The sequence below is a fragment of the Hemitrygon akajei genome, chromosome 13 (assembly GCF_048418815.1).
Source record: "Hemitrygon akajei chromosome 13, sHemAka1.3, whole genome shotgun sequence".
NCBI lineage: Eukaryota > Metazoa > Chordata > Chondrichthyes > Myliobatiformes > Dasyatidae > Hemitrygon > Hemitrygon akajei.
Genome location: NC_133136.1, coordinates 27284077 through 27310613, shown reverse-complemented (window position 1 = coordinate 27310613; position 26537 = coordinate 27284077). Strand labels below are relative to the sequence as shown.

The window sequence follows — 26537 nt, the reverse complement described above, 5'->3', positions numbered from 1 at the left end:
AACAATGCAGTATTTTTACAGGAAAATTGTTCATATGAGAACAAAATATTTTGCAATTGTTAGGAATTTTTCTGTGCTAATCTGGAGTCCATTTCCCTTTTACAACAATTGTGTACTATAGATTAGAAGTGTCCATTACATAGTTCCAGAATATCTACAAGTATCAGTATTTTAGAACTGCACAAATGAATAAACTCAAAAATTCAAGAAAATAGCTTGCAAGTAATCATGAAACTGTGCTTGTCAATGCAACTGAGCTGATCAGCATGATTGCTCTAACCAACAATTCGCTGCATGTTATGATTCATCAGTTTGAAGCTAAATTAAAACAGTTTATCTGAAGGAAGTTGTGCAATGTTCTTTAAAGCCATTTATTAATCTAATATGAAATGTAAGTGTTTATGTTTTGTGAGAGTTCATAGAATCATAGTAAATTACAGCACAGAAATGGGCCCTTACAACCCACTGATGTACTTGCTGCTTCATTGGTTTAATTGAAACTCATGTTACCTTGTGCATGTTCCTTGACAAATTGGTACATAATAGAACATAGAAATCTACATCACATCACAAGCTCTTCAGCCCACAATGTTGTACAGACTACATAACCTACTCTAGAAACTGCCTCTATTTTTCAAAGCTCCACATACCTATCTAAGAGTCTCTTAAAAGAACCTATTGTATCCGCCTCCACCATCATCACTGGCAGTGCATTCCACGCACCCACCAATCTCTGTGTGAAAAACTTACCCCAGATGTCTGCTCTGTACCTACTTCCAAGCACCTTAAAACTGTGCCCCCTCATGTTAGCCTTTTCAGTCCTAGGAAAAAGCTTCTGGCTATCCACACAATCAGTGCCTCTCATCATCTTATATACCTCTATCAAGGTCACCTCTCATCCTCTGTCACTCCAAGGAGAAAAAGCCAAGTTTACTCAACCTATTCTCATAAGGCATGCTCTTCAATCCAGGCAACATCCTTGTAAATCTCCTCTGCACTCTCTCTATAGTATCCACATCCTTTCTGTAGTGAGGTGACCAGAAATGAACACAGCACTCCAAGTGGGGTCTGACCAAGGTCTTATATAGCTGTAACATTTCCTCATGGCTCTTGAGTTCTTGAATAATTTAAACCTTTATAATTTTGAAATTTATTATTCATTAAGCATCATGACTTCTAATTTCTTAGTGGGTTAATAAGCCAATAATAGAAATTACACAATAACTTTATCCTCCAGGTGTTCCACTTATCCATAATTTACGCACCAGGTTGCTAGCATTACAAATTTTGGAGTCACTCTTGCCTGCCTGCTTTGAACCAAACCAAATAAAGGAGGTAAGATTTATTGTACACTTAAACATTCTTGACTCCTCAGAGAAAAAGGACAGATTTCACTCAGATTTTAGAATATACTTTCCTGAATTAAGATTGCAATTGTTGATTAAGAAATCCTTTTCCAGAATAATAAGTAAGAATACCTTATGATGTTTTTCAAATGGGGCCACAGCAGTACAGCTTAGGAATGAAAGGGGATGATCACTTTGCTGGGAGTATATATAATAGGCCTCCATCATTCAGCAGGAGCAGATATATAGACACATCACAGGGAGATGGGATTATAGAGTGATAGTGTTATAGTACTAGGAAATTTCAAAATCACAAACATTTACTGGGTTCAAGTTGTAGAGGTGGAGGAATTTTTAAGATGCATCTGGGTGATAGGGACTAATACTACCTTTTTGAAGAAGTATCAACTTAATGGCTCAAGAAGATAGGTCTTCAAAGGGCAGTATTGGGCCTAACTTTAGAGAATTTAGCCAAGCATTGGGTTGAAATGACAATGGGATAATCCTTGGAAAAGGTGAGCATAACTCTTAAGTTTTAACCTGCAGTGGTTGTGAAACGGGATGAAGATAATGAGGTAAAGCTGATTTCAATTAGACAGCATCTCACAGAAGTAAAATTGGAGCAGCTACGTGCAAGTAGGTCTGTATCAAGTAAATTGGAGTCATTCAAAAATGAAATAGTGAAAATTCGGGGTAAAAGGTTTGGACAGTCAGCTCACTGAATCCTGATGTCAAAGGATATAGTGACCATATAAAGTAAGTGAAGAAATAATATGACTGGTATAGTGAACTGAGAACAAAGAAGGTGCTTTACAAACACAAAGAGTTGGAGGGAATTCCTTTTATATAAAGAGGGAATTTGGGAGAGCAAAGAGGGAGCATGAAATATTCCATGAGAATAAATTTTATTCCGTATCTCAAACTTTTGGGTGGTAAATTCTGTAAATATAGACTTTTTATACTAGAATGGCTTGCCTGCTGTTCTCATCTGTATGAAGGAAAAGGAGAATGTTAGTGAAGGTTGTGGCAAAGTTCTGGAGCATCTGGTTGAAAAAAGATTTTTAGCCTACAGGTGGATTAGTCCAGGATCTGATGCTGTTTCAGAACTGCTGTAGGAGATACAGGAGTAGACTGCTAGGGCTCTGACAGAGTTTTAAAATCTTCTCTGGTCACAGTGACATGCCAGATGATTGGAGAATAACAAATGCAGTTAGCTGTTGTTTTACTGTCATGTAATCTAATAGCAGCGGTAGAGAGAATTAGCTTGCACGAATGAAAGACAGCAAGGTTTTGTTAGTGGAAGATCTTGTCTGACCAGTTTGAAGATCCAATAAAATCTGTTGATGAGGGCAGTGCAATAAATGTATTCTGTATTCTGGACAAACTTTAGTAAGGCCTTTGATAAGGTCTCACACAGGAGACAGGTGAAAAGGCTTAGAGCCCAAGGAATACAGGGCACATTGATAAATTGGGTGCAAAATTGTCATAGCAATGAGAGGCAGAGGATTATTTTAATAGTTAGAAGCTTATGACCATGGTGTACCACAACTATCAATGCTGAGAACTTTTGTGTAAACAGTTACCATTTGGATATGAATGTAGAGATATAGTGAGTAAGTTGTGAAAGTGTTGATAGCAATAAAGAAAGTTGTAGGCTGCTAGATGATATGATCTATAAGAATGGCAGAGCATTAACAGATGAAGCTTAATCCTGATAAATAGGAAGTTAAGCACTTTGAGAAGATGAATGATAATAAGACATACAGGCAATACATGGTATATGATTGGTCCTTGGGATGTGTTGAAGAAGAAGGGAAATTTGATGCATAAGTCCCTGAAGATGGCAGCATAAGTTGATAAGGTAGTGAAGAGGAGTATGAGATACTTGTCTTTGTTAACCAAGCTATAAAATATACAATGGTTGTTATGGGCATAACTTTGTAAATGTCACAGTGGGAGAACTGTGTGCAGATTTTGTCATCACACTGTAAGCAGGATGGTAAAGGGGTGATTTGCTGGGATTTTGTCTGTGAGGCATTAAACATCTGCCTTTGTTACCAAATGATCAGCATCATCCTGTAGTCTACCACTTTTTTTTTATTGCAAACAGCAACATTATTCTTGTTTGTGCTATTTGTAAGCTTACTAATTATGCAAACTCACCTGTCTCTAGATAATATTTCCCAGACTCTGGGCTATGCTATTGCCTGGATTGCCCACGTTGCCAAAGCACCACTCTTTATTTCTCCGTAGTCTTTTTTTCTTTCCCACTCCTATCATGTGCAGTGGCAACATTGGATGAAATACATTAGGTTAATCCAGTTACTTGTGTCAAGTATGATGTTCTCCTAAGGAGTTGTCTATTGGTGGGTCCTCAGGTGGGATGTAGGATCCACATATTCTGGTGTAGTGCAGGCAAGAGCAGATGGTGGCTGTGGCTGGTAGTGGAGTCTTTTAGTTGTTCAGACTGTCCTTTTGTAGCTATTACTTGTTCTCTGCAGCACAGTGGATGTTGTTCTCATGTAGCACAGCTTCCTCTTGAATAGATTTCCTCCACGTGTATCTATTGAGTGCAATGTTGGGATTCATTTCAAGAGGCCTAGAATATAAAAACAAGGATGTAATGCTGAGGCTTTATAAGGCTTTGGTCAGACTGCACTTGGAGTATTGTGAGCAGTTTTGGGCCCCTTATCTGAGAAATGATGTGCTGGCATTGGAGAGGGTCCAGAGGAGGTTCATGGGAATGATTTGTGTAATAAAAGGGTTAATGTACGAGGAGCATTTAGGCTAGTACTGGCTGAAGTTTATAAGAATGAGGGGGATCTCATCGAAACCTATTGAAAATCGAAAGGCCAGGCTAGATTGGAATGGAGAGGATGTGCCCTCTATTCCTAGTGCATGAGTCTAGGACCAGAAGGCAGAACCTCAGAAGAGAGAGACATCCATTTAGAACAGAGATGAGGAATTTCCTTAGCCAGAGAGTAGTGAATCTATGGATTTCATAGCCGCAGAAGGCTGTGGAGGCCAAGTTACTGGGTGTATTTTAAGCGGAGGTGGTTACTAAGTGGTTACTTAGAGTATCAAAGATTACAAGAAGAATAGGGTTGAGAAGGATAATAAATCAGCCATGATGGAATGAAGGAGCAGATTCAATGGGCGGAATATTGTAATTCTGCTCCTATGTCTCAATGGTCTAAAATTATGATACTAATCAAGTCTCTTATTTCAGACTTTGGAGAGACTCTTCAGTTCACTTTCTGCCTGTATGTGGGACATGCCATTTGCTTTAAGCAAACTGGAAAAAGTAGAGAAATCAACTGAGGTATGGCAGAACTATTTTCTAAAGGTATCTGAATTTTATAGAATGCAATTTAATTAAATATTAAATGGAATGGAAGGAAGTTGTAATCAATCAGTGTAGATATTAATCTACTAGGCAATCAAATTATCTAAATTGACAAAACACTTATTCCTGTGTCCCTTGGATGGTTTTTTTCACTTTTAAAAGCTGATGTAATTTCCATCTCACTCTAGAAGTGAATTTACTGTCTCAACTCATATAGATGTTTGTTTCAAATCTGTGAATTTAATTGGAATTTATAAGCATTGTTCTAGACTCACATCTAGTCTATCTCATCCATCCTTAGCGGCAAAAATTATATCATTTGGAATTGCCTCTTCCTAAGGGACTGCATTTTTCATCCTTTGTATATTAGTACTTTTCTTATTAAGCAGCATGCTGATAAACTTTCTTTATGCCCTCTCTAAAGATTTCTATAGCATGGAGTCCAGTAGCCCACAGTGCTCTTACAGAGATATGATTAAAGTTCTATGTATGCTGTGACGATTGACCATACATCTTGTGTTAATTTTACAATAAATTCAGTCAATAAATTATGTCAGTGAAATCATTTTCTGAGCTGGTTTCCTGGAAATAAAATCATAAAGTACAGGTTGAATACCCCTTGTCCAAAATGCTTGGAGCCGGAACTGATTTTCAGACCGGATTTTTTTGGGTTTTGGAATATATAAGGAGATGGGGTTAAATGGATTCCTTGGGTGATGCTGGAAGGGCCTACTCTGCTGTATTGCTAAAATTAAAAAATATTCCAACTTTGAATTACTGTATGTGCTACCAGTAAGCAGTCTTTGTCCATCACTTGTTCATCACACATATGCAAAATTATGGCATATTATTAATATAACAAAAATATAATGTGTACAGGGTAACAAAACCAGCACCAGCAGAATTCCTGAATCAGCTGTTGAACAACAGCAAACAGGCTTCAGTCTCCAGCTATGATGCCATGTTTTCATCAAAAGGTTACAGTACAGTGTATTTGTATTTTACTTAAGGTTTTATGTGAGATATAAAAACAATCAGCATTGTCAACTTGTTGTGGTGTTAGATTTTCATCAATGACTATCTTCATGATTAGCAGATATTATCTTTAATTTTTAAAATATCTTTAAAATTTAATGCCATGCATTTTCTTAAATTTCTGCAACTAGCGTGCTAAATATTCACATTTACCTTCAATTTTCAGTTTGTCATGTTGCTTGTTTCATGATCAGCATACTGTTAAGTGGCATATGTTCACTCAGACACTGACGAATTCCTTCTTTCAATACACAATCGAGATCTTCATTTTTCACTTATGCAGTGTTTTTCTATTTTTTATTAACTTCTGTTCATTAAATATGTGAGGTCATTCTCTGAAATCTCTGTGATGCACCGAGACCTGCACATCGCACTTCCCAAAACCTTTTGTAATTTTCCATTTGTGATGTCATGACAGCGCTCAAAAAAATTTCAGATTTCAGGGTTTTCAGATTTTGGAATTTCAGATGAAGGATACTCAACCTGTACTTCAAAATTTACATAACAAAGGCTTATTGAATAGTGAATATGTAGTTTATAAGCTTGCACCTGTACATTTAGTGTTTTAGATTGGATTTTCCAAATGCTCCATGTTGTCTCTTCCAACAGAACTTGATTTGAAATTTGACTTCCTTTTGAATTTGTTTCATTCTGTGCAATTACCTTTTATATCTGATAAAGGTTGAAGTAGTTCATTAAGACAGAATGTATTTAAAACAGTTTCAAGAAATTACTTTCCAATATATTAGAAAATACTGACCACAAAAGGAAAAAATAAATTTTAGTACCAGAACATGATTTCCCTTTGGTGTATTTCTATTTTTCTTTGTTTCAAACACAGGATAAAGAAAGTGACAACATACCAATTAAAGAGTTTTCCTTTGATCCAGAAAAAATGGTTTGCTGTGTAATGGAAGCAGGAAATGTGTTATCTCATGGTGCAGGGGGTAAAGGATATGGCTTAGCATCTACAGCCATAACATCGGGATGCTTTCAATGGAAGGCAAGTGTGTAACAAAGTAATTAAATAACAGATTTAAATAAAATGACCCGACCTATACTCTAGTTTATCAGTTTTACTTGCACTTGGTCTCATCTTTACTAGTATTCAAATACTTTTAAAATGTATGCCACCAACTTTCTGTTCATGAATAGGTTGAGGATATGATCTTATGAAATGGTACATTTATAAATTACATCAATTAAAACTACTTGACTTAGTTATTTAACCTGCTGCTCAATCTTCAATTTGTATTTGCCATAAATGTTTTATAAGGTGAAATACTGTGTATCAGAAAAGTTAACCAATGCCTCTATTTTCTGACATTGCAGTCTGACAAGACAAGACAGTTGGACATTGCAGATCTATATTCACGTCCTTCCACAAATGTACATCCTAACATGCTGCACCACTGTATGGTACATAAACAGCACTGTGGCAGACAACAAGTCTCTACAGTGGGTAGTCAAAACTACCCAGTGAATCACTGGCACCAGCCTACCTACCATCAAGCATATGTATACATTAAGGTGCCATAAAAAGCCCAGTAACATTGTGAAGGATCCCACCTGTCCTATTCATGGACTGTTTGACCCAATCCCGTCAGGGAGGAGGCTGCATAGCATCCACACCAGGTCCACCAGACTTAAATACAGTTACTTTCCCCAAGCAATAGGGTTTCTCAACACCTCCACCTACTAACACACCCGTCCATACATCCCACCATCAGAGTCAGTTTATGTATAGACACACCTATGCCTAGTGTCACTTTATGGACATATGATCAATCCATTGTACTGTATATAACCTATCTTATGTTTCTTTTTGTTCCACATTGGATCCAGAGTAACAATTATTTTGTTCTCCTTTACACTAAGTACTGGAAATGACATTAAACAATCTTAAATAGAATGCTAATTTGCCACTTGAGCCAGATCTGCAGTTCAATATTGTGGCTGATACTGGATCCCAGCTTCTCTTATTCTTTATTTCATGAAACTTTTTGCCTTATTAGCCTTCATACGTGGAAGATGTACTGACAGTGATCTTTGTGGTGCCATACAAGTGATAACATGCCAAATTGTTTATATCCTATAGATAATCTTTTACTAGTGCTGATGTAATGCCCAGAAATCATGAGCTATTTCATATAATGGCCCTTTTTTGTAGCACCTTTATGACTATCTTTTGAGAATTCACATTTTCTAGACCAGAATTCAGACACATATGTGATCCATATGTTCTTGCCCTGATCCAGGCATTAGTCAGACTGCACTTGGAATATTGTGGAGCAGATTTGGGCTGTTTATCTAAGAAAAGATGTGCTGGCATTGGAGAGAGTCCGGAAGAGGTTCACAAGAATGATTCTGGGAATAAAATGGTTAATGTATGAGGAATATTTGATGGCTCTGGGCCTGTATATGTTGAAGTTCAGAGGAATGAAGGGGGGAATCTCATTAAAACCTATCGAATATTGGAAGGCCTAGATAGAGTAGATGTGGAGAGGATGTTTCTTACAGTAGGTGAATCTAAGACCAGAAGGGACGGCCTCAGAATAGAAGGGTGCCCATTTAGAACAGAGGTGTGGTGGTTTAGCCAGAGGGTGTTGAATCTATGGGAATTATTGCCACAGACAACTGGAGACCAAGTCATTAAAGTGGAGGTTGATAGGTTCTTGGTTGGACATGGCATCAAAGTTGCAGGAGAAGGCAGGAGAATGGGGTTGAGGGGGATAATAAATCAACCACGAAGGATTTGTGGCACAGACTCAATGGGCCAAGTGGCTTAATTCTGCTCATATATTTTATGGTCTATGGTCATATGAAAAAATTCTGAACTTGTATTTTGCACTTTCCTGATTTAAAAACGTGGAAAAAATGAGGTCAGTATTTGAAATAGTGAGCTTCTACCTCACATAATGTAATAGAGTAACTTGGCCTGTACAAAACAAACTCCACAAATAAAGCAGCTGAAAACCTTATGACAGCCCTCAGTTTGCCCACCTATAACAGCAGTCAAGATTTTTGAGTTCCTTTCCTAACACGTTGCTGCCATATTGCTAATTGGTAACTGGTTTATTTTTGTCACATGTATCAAGATGCAGTGAAGAATTTTGATTTGCATGCTAATCTTGCAGATCACTCCAAATCATAAGTACAGTGAGGTGGTAAATTGTAGAATATAGTGTTAAAGTTGCTGTTACAGAGAGAGTGCAGTACGGGTGAAGAATAAGGTACAAGGGCCATAATGAGGTTGATAGTGAGACCAAGGTTTCATCTTATCATAGACAAGGTCTGTTCTAAAGCCTTATAAACAAGGAATAAAAGCCACCTATGTTTTAGGAATGTTTCTGAATGCTTCTCAAGTGTTTAAGGATAGATATTAAAGGTTGTTATGTTGTCACAGCCATAACTCAATAGCCAATATGATTTGTCCAAGCTACTGTAACTATAAAAGTTATTTACCCCTCACCCCCACCACCCCTGAAGTATTCATGTTTTATTGTTTTACAACATTGAATCACAGTGAATTTATTTTGGCTTTTTTGACATTGATCAATGGAAAAAGGCTCATTCGTGTCAAAGTGAAAAAGGATCTCTACAAAGTGATCTAAATTAGTTACAAATATAAAACACAAATTAATTAATTCCATAAGTATTCACACTTTTTAATATGACACATCAATTTAGAAGTACATAATTAGTTAAATGGAGATCACTGTGTGCAGTCGAGGTGTTTCAATTGATTGTAGTAAAAATACACCTGTATCTGGAAGGTCCAACTGCTGGTGAGTCAGTATCCTGGCAAAAACTGCACCATGAAGACAAAAGAACACTCCAAGCAACTCCGCGAAAAGGTTATTGAAAAGCACAAGTCAGGAGAAGGATACAAGAAAATGTCCAAGACACTGGATATCCCTTGGATTACAATTAAGGCAATTATCAAGAAACGGAAAGAATATGGCACAGCTGTAAATCTGCTGAGAGCAGGCCATCCTCAAAAACTGAGTGACTGTGCAAGAAGGTGACTAGTGAGGGAGGATACCAAGAGACCTATGACAACTCTGGAGAAGTTACAAGCTTCAGTGGCTGAGATGGGAGAGACTGCACATACAATAACTGCTGCCCTGGTGCTTCAGTCACAGCTTTATGGGAGAGTAGCAAAGAGAAAGCCACTGTTGGAAAAAAAACTCACATGAAGTCTAGGGTAGAGTTTGTCAGAAGGCATGTGGGAGACTCTGAAGTCAGCTGGGAGAAGGTCCTATGGTTAGATGAAACCAAAATTGAGCTTTTTGGCCATCAGACAAAGTGCAATGTTTGGCATAAGCCAAACACTGTACATCATCAAAAACACACCATCCCTACTGTGAAGCATGGTGGTAGTTGCATCAAGCTGCAGGGATGCTTCACTGCAGCAGGCCCTGGAAAGCTTGTGAATGTAGAGGGTAAAATGAATACAGCGAAATACAGGGAAATGTGGAGGAAAACCTGATGTAGTCTGCAAGAGAACTGTGACTTGGAGAGGATTTGTTTTCCAGCAAGACAATGATCTCAAGCATAAAGCCAAAGCTACACAGGAATGGTTTAAAACCAACAAAGTTAATGTCCTGCAGTGGCCAAGTCAAAGTCCAGAACTCAATCCAGTTGGGAATTTGTGGCTGGAATTGAAAAGGGCTGTTCACTCACAATCCCCAAGCAATTTGACAGAGCTTGAGCAGTTTTGTAAAGAAGAATGGGGGAAAATTGCAGTGTCCAGATGTGCAGAGCTGATAGAGACCTATCCACACAGACTCATGGCTGTGTTTGCTACCAAAAGTGCATCAACTAAATCTTGTCTTGAAGAAGGTGAATACTTCTGCAATCAATTATTTTGTGTTTTATACTTGTAATTAATTTAAGATCACTTTGTAGAGATCTGTTTTCACTTTGACATGAAAGAGTTGTTTTCTTTTGTTGATCTGTGCCAAAAAAAGCAAATTAAATCCACTGTGATTTAATGTTGTAAAACAATAAAACATGAAACCTCCATAGCGGGGATGAATACTTTTTATAGCCCCTCGATTACTATTATAAGATGGATGTTCTTGATTAATACTGTTTAATAGTAGAATTGTTGAGATGTCAGTAAACCACTCCCATAGAAGTCTACATTCTGTTTTCATTAATTTGTGTGCAGTTTTACATAACCAGGGAAAATAAAGGTAATGAAGGTACATGTGTTGGAGTCTCACGGTGGCCGGTCAGAGATTTCAATCATCGTACAACATCAGATATGTGGCTCTACAGAGCTTATAGTGGGAATCTCTACCACAACGGGGAGCAAGGCTGCACTCTACCTAGCTACACACAAGGAGATTGTATAACTTGTGTCCTGGATGTGGAAGCAAGAACAATTTCATTTGGAAAGAATGATGAGGTAAGGTATACGTTGAGAGATTGCTTAATACGTCTAACAATGAAACTGCTATTATATATGTTTCTTCATGTAGCATTTTTCTACTGATGCATAAATGTGATGACAGTATATTGCAAAATCTGAGCACGAGAACAAAGTTTTGTTTAAAATGCTCTTCATGTAACTAATGATTGAAATAATGTATTTTTAGGTTGAAATACAATATATGTTTTGTGATTTCATGTTACAGAATTTTTAGTCCATAAAAATGGTATTATATATGTTTTAATTGAAGCTTCACATGCTAATTTCATTAGATGTAAGTGATTGACACAATAATGTTTGATTCATTATCACATTATTGGGCCAAATGATAACATTACGATTACTAGATTTGTAATTTGTAATCAATATTTGTTGATTCTGTATGCAATCAAGCAATCTGTTTCTGCACACTATGCATTTAATGGTTGTTTAGACTTCACAATTCTAAAATGCTCTCTCTTCATGACTAATGCCTGAAACACCTTCTCTTGATGATGGGAATGCCAATCCAATTACCTGGTCTGAGGAAGGTACAATCATGAGTTCACCACAAACTTTATTCATTTTTCCAGCGTTTTTGATGCAGTTCATGTCTGTCTCTCCTCACCTTTCCCACAGCTCGGAGATAAATTAACCTGAAAATTTTATTACTTTTATTAGCAAAAATGCAAATATGACTTTAATTTGGATTTATTGCATTGAAAACTGATGGGGAAACAGTTGTATGTTGTGCCCTTGTTGATTTTTGAGGTATGCCTGCTATTGTTAGTAAAGGTGATTGTTTTCTTATTTGCCTAAGGAACCAAAATTAGCTTTTGAAGATGTTGATGCAACTGAGCTGTATCCTTGTGTGATGTTTTATAGCAGTAATCCTGGAGAAAAGGTAATTATCTATTTCATATATTCAAGTATTTTCAGAAATATAAACAATGCCTTAAGCAATAGCTTAACAGACTTGAGATATTCCAAAGGTCCAAATCCATAATGTTATTGTGGATGAGTGTGCACATATTGTGGCCTTAACAGAAGCATTAATGGTGGGTGATGACATTTTCCCCAAAACTGTAGGCTTCACAAATGGCTATGCATTCCAAACTTGCTCTGCTCAAACCTTTGCAGCAATAGTGTGGTACATACCTGCAAATCTGGTTATCGTTTCATTTTGCTTATGACATAGAAGAAGCCATCAGGTGTATTGAGTTTATTGCAGTTCAGAGCAATCTTATTCCTTCACAACCTGTTCTCTCACTGTGCAAATAATAATATTGCTAACAAAGCTAGGCTTTATTTACAAAAGCCAAATTAACCTGCCACCAACATGTCCCTGGGATGTGGGAGAAAACCAAAGTAACCATGCATATGGAAAAAAAAACATCAAAATTCCACATAGACTGTGCTAGTGTTGCTGGAACTTTTGGACTGCCTTTTGAGATTGTTATGATACTTGCAGTACCATGTGTCATCACTAGCAGTGCTTTCCTGCTGCTCTGACACTTTACTCTTTTCCAAGCACCTTACCTGGTTTCAACCTATTCTTTTAAAGTCAAAATCATAATTGTAAGGAGTTTGTATGTTCCCCCCCCCCCCCCTTAACCATGTGGATTTGCTGTGGTCCTCCACTTTCTTCCCATACTCCCAACAACATTTAGGTTAGGGTTCGTAAGTTGTGGGCATGCTATATTGGCACCGAAAGCATGATGACACTTACAAGCATTCCCCCCCCCCCCCCCCGGCACATACTCGGACTGATGGGCGTTGACACAAACGATACATTTTGTTGTATGTTTCAATTAACAAATAAAACTAATATCCACAACCCAGACAATTACAGTGAGAAAATTATATCCTCCAAACTTCCAGCAGTGTTTTCCTCATTCAACCACTGCACCATGTAACAACTTAAACCTTAAAATGTTCTCGAACCTCATTCCTCTCCGGTCTCACTTCCTCTTTCTACCAAAATTCACTTCCAGTTCCAATTTCAATACTTAAGCTGGTGAATCTTTGAATTTTCATCTGCTATGTCATGTCTGCAGAAAATGGGCTTCATCTTTCATGCACAGTCCCATTTAAAAACATTACCCTCACTGTCTGGTAACTCACACTAATTAATAGCTCACCTCTAATCAAACGTTATAAGAGATGTAGACCACTGATTATTATGAATAACCTGCTAGCCTGACAGGAATCCATAAAGCTCTATTAGACCTTGCTCTTCTCAAACAAACCTAATAAATATTCCCAGCTGCTACTTCCCTGCTCCAGAAAGCTATCTTGTACAGCTTTCTCTTATTATTTCCACTCTTCCCCCCCCCCCCCCCCAGAAATCCAACAATAATAAGTATGGAAGAATCACTGATTTCTTGTCATTAAACTTGAGATCATCTTGCTCTTCTTATTAACTCCTTTCCTTCCCAGATTAAGCCACAAGCTTGTATCTTCCATGAATTTGATACCTTAGTTTTGTTTAGTACCGCACAGTCTGACCTTCTATGTATTTCCACTATATTTTTTGTTTCAAATTCCCAGCATTCACAATGCTTTTTCTTATTATTTGTTTGTAATTTAGTAGTCCAGCACAAATTCTAGAGATTTTCATAATGGAAATTTTAACTTATATAAATCTATGTTTTTAGCTATTCATGACAAGTTATCATTGTTTATACTCTGGTCCATAAATGTTGCATCTGTGAAACTTAAAACAGTTCTGTGGCCTTGCTTAGGTATCAACATAGTGTTTGCATATTTCAGTGTGTTATGTAATTCTGAAGATTAAGTCTTAATTATTCGAAATAATAAACATGCTAAATTGCACTTTACATCCAGTGGAATTTTCAACATTTTGCTTTAAGGATTATGGCTTAGAAATTCGGTGAATTATTGGTGATAGTAGGTATTTATGAGACAGTGTTGTACATTTTCATAATTGAAGTTCCATCTAGGACTAAGGGTTAATACAGTGAGAGAATTTATAAACTTCAGTCCAATCTTTGTCTTGGATTGTGTTGACAAGCATAGTAAATGTCCAGGGAATCTGATGGGTCAGGGAGGGTGGTTTCCAAGGAGATTTGGGTATGCATCTGATCTGCTTATTGGGGAAATCTGTGGTCTGTAGAAGGACAAGTAGCTATTAGGTAAGTAATTGAGGGTAGTTCAGGTTGCTGAGAAGTCATCATTGGTTGGAAAACAAGTGATGAAAAGGAATCTTGGCCTGTAAGGTTTGGGGGCAGAGTATCAGCTTAGAGGGAGAATGGTGGGTTGAATGGGTGGGTTGGTTATAAGTTGTTCTGGAGGGGAAGATGGATCTAAAATTATTTGAGATCTGCCTTATAGTCCAATTCAGTGCTATGTTAATAACATGAAGTTGTCCACGAAATGCCACTTCACCAACTTGATAAGTTTCCTCCATGACAGTCCACAAGAGAAATAGTGTCATCTAGTATGTGACTGTTGCAGAAATTAATTCAGGCGTGCAAGTATGTGAAAAGAGTAATGGAGTTGGACAGCACAGAAACTGTTTTTTCAGCTCACTGTGTCAGTGCCTATCTTTTTTCCTTATTTACACTAACCCCATTTACCCAGCTTAATTTCTGGAAGTACTTGATCAAGTTGATAGAGAGAAGTGAATTTAACTAGAGATTGTAATTATGTTTCTCTCCAAGTGAATTTTCAGTCACACTGATCTCTAAAAATCATTAGCTTTAACACGGTTGAATTTCTAGGATTATAATCTTCATCCTGTACTTAGTTCACAGTCCAGGTATATAGGCTTTTGGATTTACCCACTGTCATGAGTGCAATCATTTTAAAGGATTTTTTTTTTTTTACAAAGTCCTGATATTTTCCATTTCTTTCAGGTAGCACTTTGTGACATGCAAATGCGTGGAATGCCTCAGGACCTCCTACCTGGTGAACCATTTTGCAGTCCTTTTATGACTGCCTTGTCAGAGGCAACTATACAGTTGATCCGAAAACTCCATTGCAATGACAATTGGATGCCTGCAGTTAACCACTATATGCTTTGTAGGCTAGAGATGATTGGTTCCATTATGAAAGAAGCAAAAATATTGAAACTGAATAAAGTTCTGAGTAAATATTCCACGAAGAAAAGCACCCTTGAGGAAAAAAAGTTGAACGGGCAAGAGGACAACCTATTAAAGGATGAAGATAAGTTCCAGTGCATCACAGACTTAGCTGAACTACAACTCCAAATGCTGTGCCGAGAAGTCTGGCCTGTTCTGGCAGTTGTTGGTGGAATAGATGGTGGCCTTCGAGTTGGTGGTCAATGCTTGCACAGGCCTTCAGGTCGCAAAGCAACCCTTTTGGGAATTACAAAAGCAGGAGGCACCTTTGCAAGACTACAATGGGAAGATGTGGAAATTGGCATCAGGTATAAATGTCATATCAATTTAAAAATGAATGTTTCTGGATTTGGAATGTATTCTATAACCCCAGATACATCAAGGAGGTGGCCTCTTGGTTCCACTGTCTGTCCTGAAAAGGTAGAGCCTCAGTGGGATGTGGAAGGGATGGATTAATTGATGTCAGATTGTGGCATCTGAGGGAACTGGAGGGAACTTTAAAGGTAAATATTTATGCACATTGTTCCACATTCATTTGGAAATAAATTCAGAAAATGCTGTGAAGAGGGAAACAGAATAAATTAGTTCCAACAGTAGTCATCTGTCTGAATCACTTGTGCCTAGCCAGCAGGTTCTCCTTTTATTGCTTTCATTCTTCACTGTTCTCCAGATCCCACATAGAAACAGGAATTGTCATAATCTCAGGAAGGAAAATAATCAAATATTCAAAGTTCAAAGGAAAATAATCTGATGTTCCTTTCCATTTCAGTAAAAATAACATTGTGTAAAGTTTTTGGACAAGAGAAGTTGTATGCAATATTTAAGTGTTTGCTTTTAGCAGTAATCTTATGAGGGTCATCTCACAGGGCTGGAAGTGTTAATTACAAGATTGCTTGAAAAACTGCTTTTTGATTTAGGAAAAATTTAGTTTAAGAGGAGATTTAATTGCAGCTTATAAAATTAACATGGTGAACAGAAGAATAGTTAGTGGGGACACGTCTAAAGTCATTGGTAAAAGGATTAAAGGGTTTGTGATGCAAAGAGGTTTTTCTCAAAAATTTTTGGAGCATGAAGTAGTATCTACAACTCATAGGGTGAAAATTCCATCCTTCATCATGCTATTGCATTTAAACAGTAAATGAACAAGAGGTGGAATTTGCCCATTGGTTTTTAAACAGAGAGGATGTGGTAAGCAGAGCCTTTGATACCATGATTTTTTCATTAAATATTGTGAGGCAAAAGATGGAAAGTGTTAGACTGATGAGCATTATGAATGGTGCTTCTATGTAATTTTCAGCTGTTCTATCTGTATCCATTTTTTCCACTCTGTTTGGTAATTATCTATTTTCCTCCCTCCATTTTTCTTAATTTTAACTTTTTGCTTTTAAATTGGTAAAGTTGTTATTGTCACGTGCATCAACGTACAGTGAAAAACTTGTCTTGCTTACTGTTTATACAGAGCAATTAATTACAAATGAGTATTGAGGTAAAGCAGAGTGCAGAATAAAGTGTTGCAGTTACAGAAAAAGTGCAGTGCAAGCAGACAAAATGTTGTCATAACGCGGCAGATTTTGAGGTCAAGTTTTTATTCTCATTTCTTCATTGTACTGTAACATATGCTAACAAAGTTTTCTGATTTCTGGCTCTCCAAGTGATGCATTGCTGTCCTCGCTGGAACCCTGCAAGTCTTATTGCTTCGACATGACAAGATTCCATGGTCTGAAGCCATCCATGTTATTAGACCTGACCTACTTGACTGGAGTACGAGAAGAGCCTGAAGTGTACAATAAGATGACACAAAATAAAGACCCACCTGAGAAAACTGTCAAGAAAGAACTGGAAAAATCACTGGATGAAGAAATTGCAAAATTTATGGTTGCTGATGACCACAAAGATCCCTCTAGCATACAAAATCAAGAATCTTTGAATGTTCTTTCTAAAAATTTACAGGATCATAATGAAGAAAACGAGGCTCAAAAAGATTGTGCTACAAAAGGGAGTACTGAATTAAGTGAAACTTCCCCAAAGTCATATGATAGAACTGTACAAAAATATGAATTATTCTTAACTGAACTGCGAGCTGTGCAACTTTCATACTTGTCTGTTGGGGCCATGAAAACACTCAGTGTTATACTGAGTTACAGCAAGTATGCGGACTTGCTTCTTATTCCCAAAATCACTGCAAACAGCTCATGTACTTCAGATAATGCTAAAGCCACTGCTGGCTCTGCAGAGAATGCTGAAATTAGAATGGTGCTCCAATATATAATGAGGTGCATGGTGAAGTGGGCAGTGCGGCCATGTCCAATTAAGCGGGTAGTTTCACTAGCTGATCTCGAGCGTGCCCATATCATGGTATTCAAATCTGCATTGGATTCTTTGGTGGAAGATTATGGAACCAAAGAGGGTAAAGGTAAGAAAGATTTAACCAGAGTTATCTCCATGCAGTACCCAGTTCCTGATGTGGCATTTTCTTTATGATTTTCTAATTTTCTAATAGACTGTTATTGTGGTCATCTTGTTTACTTAGTTCCAAGTGCCTTTCCTAAATGCATTCATGCTTTCTACATTGCATAAGGGGCAGAAGGAGTAAGTAGTCTGACTTCCAGGAGCTCATGAACTGGCTTATCACCTCCTCCTTCCTTTCCTCCAATGGTCCACTCTCCTCTCCTATCAGATTCCTTCCTCTCCAGCCCTTTAGCTTTCCTGCCCACCTGGCTTCAGCTATCACCTTCTAGCTATCCTCCTTCCTCTCCCCTCCTCAGCTTTTTTATTCTGGCATCTTTCCCCTTCCTTTCCAGTCCTGACGAAGGGGCTCAGCCCGAAATGTCGACTGTTTATTCATTTCCATAGATACTGCCTGGCCTGCTGAGTTCCTCCAGCATTTTGTGTGGGTTGCTTTATACCATTAAGTGTGTTTTTTTAATATGTGTACACTAACAAAGTATATTTTTAGGTTAACAACATCCAAAGTTACAGTAGACCTTATATTATCAAAGCTCAGTCTTTTGTATAATAATAATGCATGTTTGGTCACAGTTCACATCTCAGAAGTTTCTTAAGTTGAATTCATACACAAAAGACAGTACAACATGAAGGTTGATACTTCAGGGCACTCTTGGAGTGCTGGTGGTGCTTTTATTTTACATGTGATATTAAACTAAAATCCCTTCTGCCCTTTTAAGTTCAGGATAAACAATCCTGTGGCACTGTTTCAGCAAAGAATAGGGAAATTCTTCCTGTATAAGATATTTATTTTTCATCTAACACTACTAAAAAAGGGTAAGTAATCAATTTTATGTTACTGCTTGTGGAAGCTTGCCATGTTCGTGTTGGTAATCATTTCAGCATTAACTGTTTTGGAAATACTTAATTAGCAGTTAAAAGTTTTTGTGACATCCTGAAGTCATAAACGGCACAGTATAAATGCAAGCCTTTAATGGTAGTCTATTTGGCTATTTCAGCTTAACTTTATATTTTGGATATTACTGATCAAAAACATAAAACTTATATTTATCCTGTCATTGAACTGGTGTATGGGAATGTTTCCCAGACTAGAAATCACTTTATCATCTTTTAATAGCCTTATAGCAGCATTGTAAGTGACCCAGATAGTATTTATCACAATTCCATAAAGAACACATACAGTCGGCTCTCCTTATCCTGATAGGGGGTTCTGCATGCATGGATTCAACCAACCGTGGATCGGGAAAATCCGGAAGTTCTCTCTCCAGCACTTGTTGTTTGAGCATTGTTCACCTCGCAACTCGTTCGGTTGCTACTTTGTTTCTGTGAAAAAATGGCTCCTAAGAAGCAATCAAGTGGTCAAAGCAATTCCTCAAGGCTAAGAGGAAGCGTAAAGTGCTACCTCTCGCCAAAAAAGTAGAAATCTTAGATCTTTTGAAAAGTGGCATGTCGCTTGCCAAAGTGGTCCTCAGCCCTCAATCTCCACAGATCCTGACTTTAATATTATTGAGCCTCCTCCAAAGCATCCTTATTTCCTAAACAATACAGTGTCACAACTACTTACATAGCATTTCCATTGTATTAGGTATTATAAGTACTGTAACCTAGAGATGATTAAAAGTATTATTTGTTGTTTGAGCATTGTTTGCTTCGCGGCTCGTTCGTTCACTACTTGTGTTGTGAGTGAGAGGAAGGAGTTCAAAGCTAGTAAGGTATGGCTGGCTAGCTATGTAAAGTGCTACAGCCTCAAGAATTTAAAGATCACTGGGGAATCAAGATTGACTGATGCCGAAGCGGCATCTGTGTTCCCAGAAGAGCTACGATGGTTGCGTCTGTACTGAACATGTACAGACTTTTTTTCTTATCATTATTCCCTAAACAATACAATATAACAACTATTGACATAGCATTTACGTTGTATTAGGTATTATAAGTAATCTAGAGATGATTTAAAGTATACGGGAGGATGTGCGTAGGTTATATGCATATACTACGCCATTTTATATAAGGGACTTGAGCATCCGCGGAAGGTCCAGGACCAATCCCCCGCAGATAAGGAGGGCCAACTGTAATTTACTAGTTTGTAGAGCAGAGGTTTGGGGTGCCCTGCGAACTACCATGCTCCATTGTTGCAGTGCAGTGTACTCTGTACATTCCGTGCAAGTTGTTTGCATCCATGCTGACAATCGTTTGCTCATCTGTCCTAATCCCATCTACCAGCCCGTGAATCAGCAAGGCTTTCAATTGTTGAGAATACCTGCCTCCTGAGCCTCCTGAGCCACCATGTCCCAAACTGCAACCACCCTGACCTCTGATGCCTTCTGTGTGAACGTGTATGATTCCCTTATAATTGTGGTGCTTTTCTTCCAAGTCCCAAAGGTATACAGGTTGCCTATTAATTTTTTTTAATTGTCAAGTACACCTGGTGGCAGTAGAATAGGTAGCTTAATGTTTTGTTTTTGTTTCATACTTCCAACACCAACAGTTTCTTGATTTTCAGATTCACTCTATTTAAAAAAAAAAGCTTCTCTCTGGCAAAATTAATCTTAAGTTACACTATTGAGTCATAATGTTAAAAAAGAGATGGACAATTCAATGATATTTCTAATTATGGTGATGTTACTGAAAATTAAGTGGAGATTTTTTTCTATGCATTACAATATACTGAAAAACATAGAACATAGAAATCTACAACACATTACAGGCCCTTCAGCCCACCATTTTATGTTGACCATGTAACCTACTCTAGAAACTGCCTAGAATTTACCTAGTGCATAGCCCTCTATTTTTCTAACCTCCATGTACCTGTCTAAGAGGCTCATTAAAAACCTATTGTAAAGAAAATGGCTAGATCACACCATATTTCATAATTTTGTGAGACAGCCTTACGTTAATTTACAGAACGTGTTTTGGCAAAGGAGACACTAAACTTGTTAGAAGACTTTGGTATAAGATGTTATAGTCTAATAGGGGGCATACATAAAATTAACAGCAGCGAATGTTTCATAAGGATTATCTACTACTAGAGATTTGAAGCCAATTAGTCAACTTAATTTTTTGTACTTTAATGTGTAAAACTATATGCATCATTTGCTTAACTGAAGTACTGATTCAAATGTTTTCTTTTGAAATTCTAACTTCAGATGCACCATCGACAGAAAATTCAAAACTTCACTCTCAAACGGCATCAATTTCATCTAGCACAGTTTCATTGTACAGTCACTCCTCTGAGGAAACTACAGGCATTCCCAACTCATTGTCAGCTTCAAATTCTTCTTCAGCCACTAATTTGGGTTCTTTAGCTTCTTCAAATGGATTGGAAAATTTTAATCCTTACTTGCCTGTCAATGTCTTACAGTGAGTAAAAGCATTGGTAATGCATTTTATACTGTGAATCTTATACTGATCAATAGAAAACATTTAGCCTGTTTAGTGTGTCACTTAAAGGATCCTATTGATTTATTTTTAAGATTGCAGACCCATTTCTAAACTTAAGTATTACCATAGCTGTGAATACTGCTGATAAAATTCAGAATGTCTACGTGATTCCTTAATAAAAAAATGTGTGTTTTGGAACATGCAACTGAATTGTGCTTTAACTGAGGGCACACTAATAGCCTAGTTTATTTCTGACACACACAAAATACTGGAGAAACTCGGCAGGTCAGGCAACATCCGTGGGGAGGAATAAAGAGCTGATGCTTCAGGCCAATGCCCTTCATCAGGATTCCTTTAATGGCCCAAAATTTTGGCTCTTTATTCCTCTCCATAGATGCTGCCTGAGCAGCTGAACTCCTCCAGCATTTTATATGTATTTTGGGTTTCCAGCATCTGCAGAATCTCTTGTGTTTTTTACTTCCAGTATGGTTCATCCTCATTTGTAACCTATTAACTTCCCAAATTGTCAGCTTGGTTTTAGTTTCAACATTTTCCCGTAGGTCTATGAGGTCAGAGGCAATAGTGCAAAACAATAGCTTTATATTACTGTCTAAATTTATTTTTAAATGGTTTAAGTTTTGTATTTTATATAAGGTGTCAGCAGATTCATTAACAGTGATAACTTGATATCATTGACCAGTACTGAGTTGCAGTGGTGATAGGGGCCTCAGTTTTCAGTAATTAGAAATGCTTTTGAAAATGAGATTGCACAATGACCATTTTTAAAAATCTCAGAGTTCAATTCAGTATAATTCATATTTTGATTAATCTATTCTGATAATTAGACAATTTGGTTTTCAACAAATTTAGCTTTGAGTTATAGAGAGGAAAGTAGTTGCCGTAATTGCCTTTTTGATGTTCTGAATTCCTTAGGGAGGAAAATCAGAATAACAGTAATATTAGAGCTGACCTAACAGCCTCCAGTCATCTACTTTAGAGCATTGCAATAGTGCATGGGTGTTGGTTTATAAAATTGACTCCATAATTGAATGTTAGAAAAAGTATACAGTAGATTCTGGTTAATTGAGACACATCTGGACCAGTACATTTTGGCCCATTTCAGCAGCTGTCCCAGTTAGCTGAAGTTTCCTGGAAATAGTTAAAAAGGTATTTTTTTAAAAAGACAAACTACCTTTTAAGTAGTGATTTATGTATTTAAAATAAATACCTAACAAACTAGAATCCTACCAATACCTCTGCAGTTTTATAAAGCTGTGTATTAGTTCCTAATAGTTATCGACGAAGTAATTCATTGACTGTACGCTGCTATATTCTTTTCATTAGCAGTAATTAACAAAACCAGCGCAGACACTTAGTGCAGATGATGGATTGCCTTCATACAATGCTTTTTGACGATTGCATCCTCTAAATCTTCATCTGGATTGTAACATTCAAGATGATTGTTGATATCTTCAAATTTTTTGTAGTTCTTAACCTGTTGAAGTAGTGGAATCATTTCATTTTCACTTCTGGCTGTTTCTGGCATCTCCAAGCCTGAACGGTTGAAACCGCAGTAAGCAAGTCAGTTCCGAATTGTCTTACTGCTTATTTCTCACCAACTATCAGTCACAAAATCACTGCTTTTTGAACAGAAACATATGCAGCTAGCACTATTTAAAAACTATTTGTTCCTAGTACAGTATAGTGCCACAGTTAGACATTGTTTGACAAGTCTCCTGCCCCAATTAAGTGGCATTGTGTCCCAAATAAACAAAGGGAATCCAGGCTATTATCTCAATTAAGTTTTTGTTCTTTAAGAGTTGTCCCAAAATAGTGGTTGTCTCGATTAACCAGTAGCCCAATTAATCAGAATCCACTGTGTATCAATCAATATGCTGCATGAGCACACACCATGTTAGACTATCTTTAAATTTTTGGCAACTTCAAGTCCTCTGTCCTTTTAATGGAAAAGTCAAGAAAATTTAAGCTTACGCAAAACTTCTAAGTGCCTGTATGTTCTATGTGTTTGTATATTAAACCTGAATTATTTTTGATTTGTTTTTTATATAGACAAATGGTTGTAGTCAGATTTCCTTCACTCTCTGGATTCATTAACAATCCTTTGTTACTTCCTGGATTGAATCTGGTACCTGCTATTTCAGATGATGGGGAGCAAAGGAATTATTTTTCATTTCCTTCTGTTTCTAACGGACAGTGCAGTTCCCCTGGTAAGTGACAACAGTCATATTAAAAAGTAGTTGTATGTCTCCTATCATGCTTTCATTTTGATATATTTTGGTATCTCTGAATATGCAGTATACTTTTCTGTGTATTTTCCTTTCTCCTCATTTCTTAAAACAGTTGTGTTGTCTCTTGAATTGATTTATACTGGCAATAAGTAGAGATTACCTGACTAACAGGAATAAAATTGACTTGGGCAAAGGTGATAATGTGAAAATGTGGAAATCAGTAACATTGCATCATGCATTACTTTTAATCCACCTTAGTTATTTTCTACTAATTAGTGAGTCTTTATTCTTTAACTTTCCTTTTCATGTTGATCTCAGGTCACAGGCCTTGCAATTGTTTGCTTCTGACTTAAGTATCCAATGACTCAGCCATTCCTCAGATCATAGTTTGCGTTGCAGTCATATCTCTAAAAATTTTAAATCAATGTAATTAAGCTATGGGCAGTCAATGGTAGAGTGGCTAGTTTTCCCTGGCCTAAGGGATTATTTTACCAAGATATTTAGTAAAATCACAATAATACAAAACCCAAGAATGCAGGCAATTTATTACCTGAGCCTGACTAGCTCTACTATCATTTCAACTTCACTTTGGAAATAAAATACAATAAGATTTTTGAGCAAGCTGTATAAGGAACATTCACAATTTTTTGTCAGGGCCTTGGACATCTTCAGTTATAAGTGACAAAACTTTAATTGAGTTTTAATTCTAATCTATAATTTCTCCTTCACTTTAGTAGATTCTAGAAGTGATCTTCCTGAGCATCCACCCCCTGTTGCTGTTCCTTTGCTAGAAATGGGTTTTTCCTTGAGGCACATTTGCAAAGCAGTTGATGCTTCAGGTACAGCCAATCAGTTTGAGATGGTGATACTATTAATGATTTTACACATTTGTATTGGTGGGAAATAAACCTCCTAAAGTAATGTGCATTTATTATTCTTGCATATTCAGTAATTCTTCACCCTTATATTGATCACGTTTTATTATGCATTATTTTTGACATAACTATAAATTTCAAATATTGTTTAATCCCAGAAAAACAGTGCTAGCAGTACGGCAGTAAAAACTTCTATTGGTATTCTCCACTCGCAGTTGATGAAAAAGGATAGATATATCAATATGCATTATATCTTGTGTAGCTATATTTCTACATAGTGTTGTCAGGTTTTCATACTGAAGTTTAGTATATATGTTCCTCAAGGATGGTATGACATTTATTTATCTCATTTCAGTATAAAAAGATTTGCTAAAGGAAAATGAATTGAGGAACAAAGAATAAGAATTTAGTAAAAAGGGTTGATTTTAAGTGATGGTTAAAAAGACTGAAAGGGAATTTCCAGACTTGGGGTCTAAAAAGGTAAAACTATAACTGTCAATGGTGGAGGAACAAAAGAAGGGATATACTGTACAAAAGAGAAAGATCAAATGAACAGAGATTATGTTGGTCTGTATGTTATTTGAGAAAAATAAGGTTATGGAAGCACAAAAGTTAGAGTTAAGTTTTTTTTTCCCAGTGAGTGATAGTTGCATGGAAGATGCTGCCAGGGGTAAGGTAGAGGCCGATACATTAGGAACATTTAAGCGACTCTTGACATCAATGAAAGAAAAATCAAGGTCTATGTGAGAGAGAAGGGTTAGGTTAATCTTGTTGTTGTTGAGTGTCGACCCTATGAATAGTGTAGTTGTCCATATGGAGTTCGTGGCAAGATATGGAAGTAGATTGCTAGGCCTTTCTTCCACACACACACACACACTCTGCTGCCCAGGTTGGGACCCAGCCGGATTCAAACTCGGGACCACTCACCTTGAAGTCCAGTGCTGATGTCATTACACCACCGGCCAGTCCAGGTTGATCTTAGAATAGTTTAAAAGGTCGGCATGACATCCTGGGTTGAAGGGCTTGTATTGTGCAGTACTGTTCTATGGTCTGAGTTTATTTAAACATGAGAAAGAGAGCTTTTATTTTTGGTATTGACACAGAGGAGTCAGTAAGTATGACGGGTCATGAATGCACTTCACAGAGCTGGATTCTGACTGACAGTAGAGTTTTGAATAAAATTAAGCAGGTTAGAGGACAAAAGAACCAGCAAAACATTTGTTTATTTTGGGACTCAAAACATGAATGAGATTTCAGTGAAATTAATGTGGAAAAGAGAAACAGGCAGGTGCCAGAAGGTGGATTATGAGGAAAGAAAGGGGTACATTTGTAGATAGCTCTGTTTAGGATCAAAAGTATAAAAAAGTTAGAATAATGTCATTTGGCCTATATTGGCCGAGGAAAAGGTTAGAATTCAGGTAAGGTCAGTGCAGAGCTTGTTTTTTTTTCTTGTGTTCTGCAATGGAATTGTTTCTAAAATAAATGAAATGTTTCAGGAAATTAGAACTAGAAGGCATAGCCTTGAGACAAAAGACAAATATATGGAAGAATTTCTTCTATCAGAGTGAAGGTTTGGGAACTTCTGCCTAAGGAAATGTGTCATTAAATATATTCCAGGATGAGGGAGATGTCTTGGCTATTCTGAAATCCAGTGAACTGAGCTAATATTCTCAAACTGCAACAATTACTTCTCTTGCTGATCCCTACCATGCCCCTCTCATCCCTCGAAGTGATGGAGTGATGAGCAAACTACTGGAGAAATTTGTAATATTGGCTGAGAGTTGCAGCCTGAGTACCAGAGCTGGGTTCTTCCAGCAGTTTTTGTTTTGCTCTGTTCCCCAGAATCTACAGTCTCTTGTATCTCCAGGGTGGGAATGGGGTTGAATGTAGTGCTGAATAGAATACAGAGGTTGAAGGAAAGAAGAGAAAAGTAGAGATGATCATATCTATCAGCGGTGTACTTGGAAGTGCAGATGCAAGTACAGAATAAAGACATGTCACCATTTGGCAGGCACTGAATCATGTAGGATAGTGGGGATACAAAGCACCAGACTACTCTATAATGGATCAGTGGGACACAAGTTCACGGAGGAATTAAGGAACCCCACCAAGTCACAGACATCTGGTGAGGCAACAAAGGCGAGGTGGGCATATACATCAACCTAGCCTAATGACTCCACTTCCCCAATCCTCTGATTTTAATTTTTGTATCAAGGCTAGATGGTTCATAAGTTCTTAACAGTCAGGCCAGAAATTCCAGTAAGCTTATTTTTTACTAGACTGGAAATATGAATGCAGTAAAAAGAAGATTCAGACATGT

At 37.3% G+C, this 26537-nt stretch overlaps 1 protein-coding gene across 4 annotated transcripts in view; it reads left to right on the top strand.

Annotated features, from left to right (window-relative positions):
* The window catches only part of LOC140737724 (probable E3 ubiquitin-protein ligase HERC1), a 273953-nt gene that overhangs the window by 123967 nt on the left and 123449 nt on the right, over positions 1 to 26537 (top strand). For 3 of the 4 annotated variants that reach the window (XM_073064302.1, XM_073064299.1, XM_073064303.1), the window contains 10 exons: positions 1238 to 1335; positions 4576 to 4668; positions 6569 to 6730; positions 10904 to 11143; positions 11967 to 12050; positions 15025 to 15557; positions 16902 to 17662; positions 20859 to 21072; positions 23164 to 23321; positions 24077 to 24181. In XM_073064302.1, coding sequence (XP_072920403.1) covers positions 1238 to 1335; positions 4576 to 4668; positions 6569 to 6730; positions 10904 to 11143; positions 11967 to 12050; positions 15025 to 15557; positions 16902 to 17662; positions 20859 to 21072; positions 23164 to 23321; positions 24077 to 24181 — 2448 coding nt within the window. The remainder of the gene's footprint in view (positions 1 to 1237; positions 1336 to 4575; positions 4669 to 6568; positions 6731 to 10903; positions 11144 to 11966; positions 12051 to 15024; positions 15558 to 16901; positions 17663 to 20858; positions 21073 to 23163; positions 23322 to 24076; positions 24182 to 26537) is intronic. The other variant, XM_073064301.1, reaches the window with a different exon arrangement.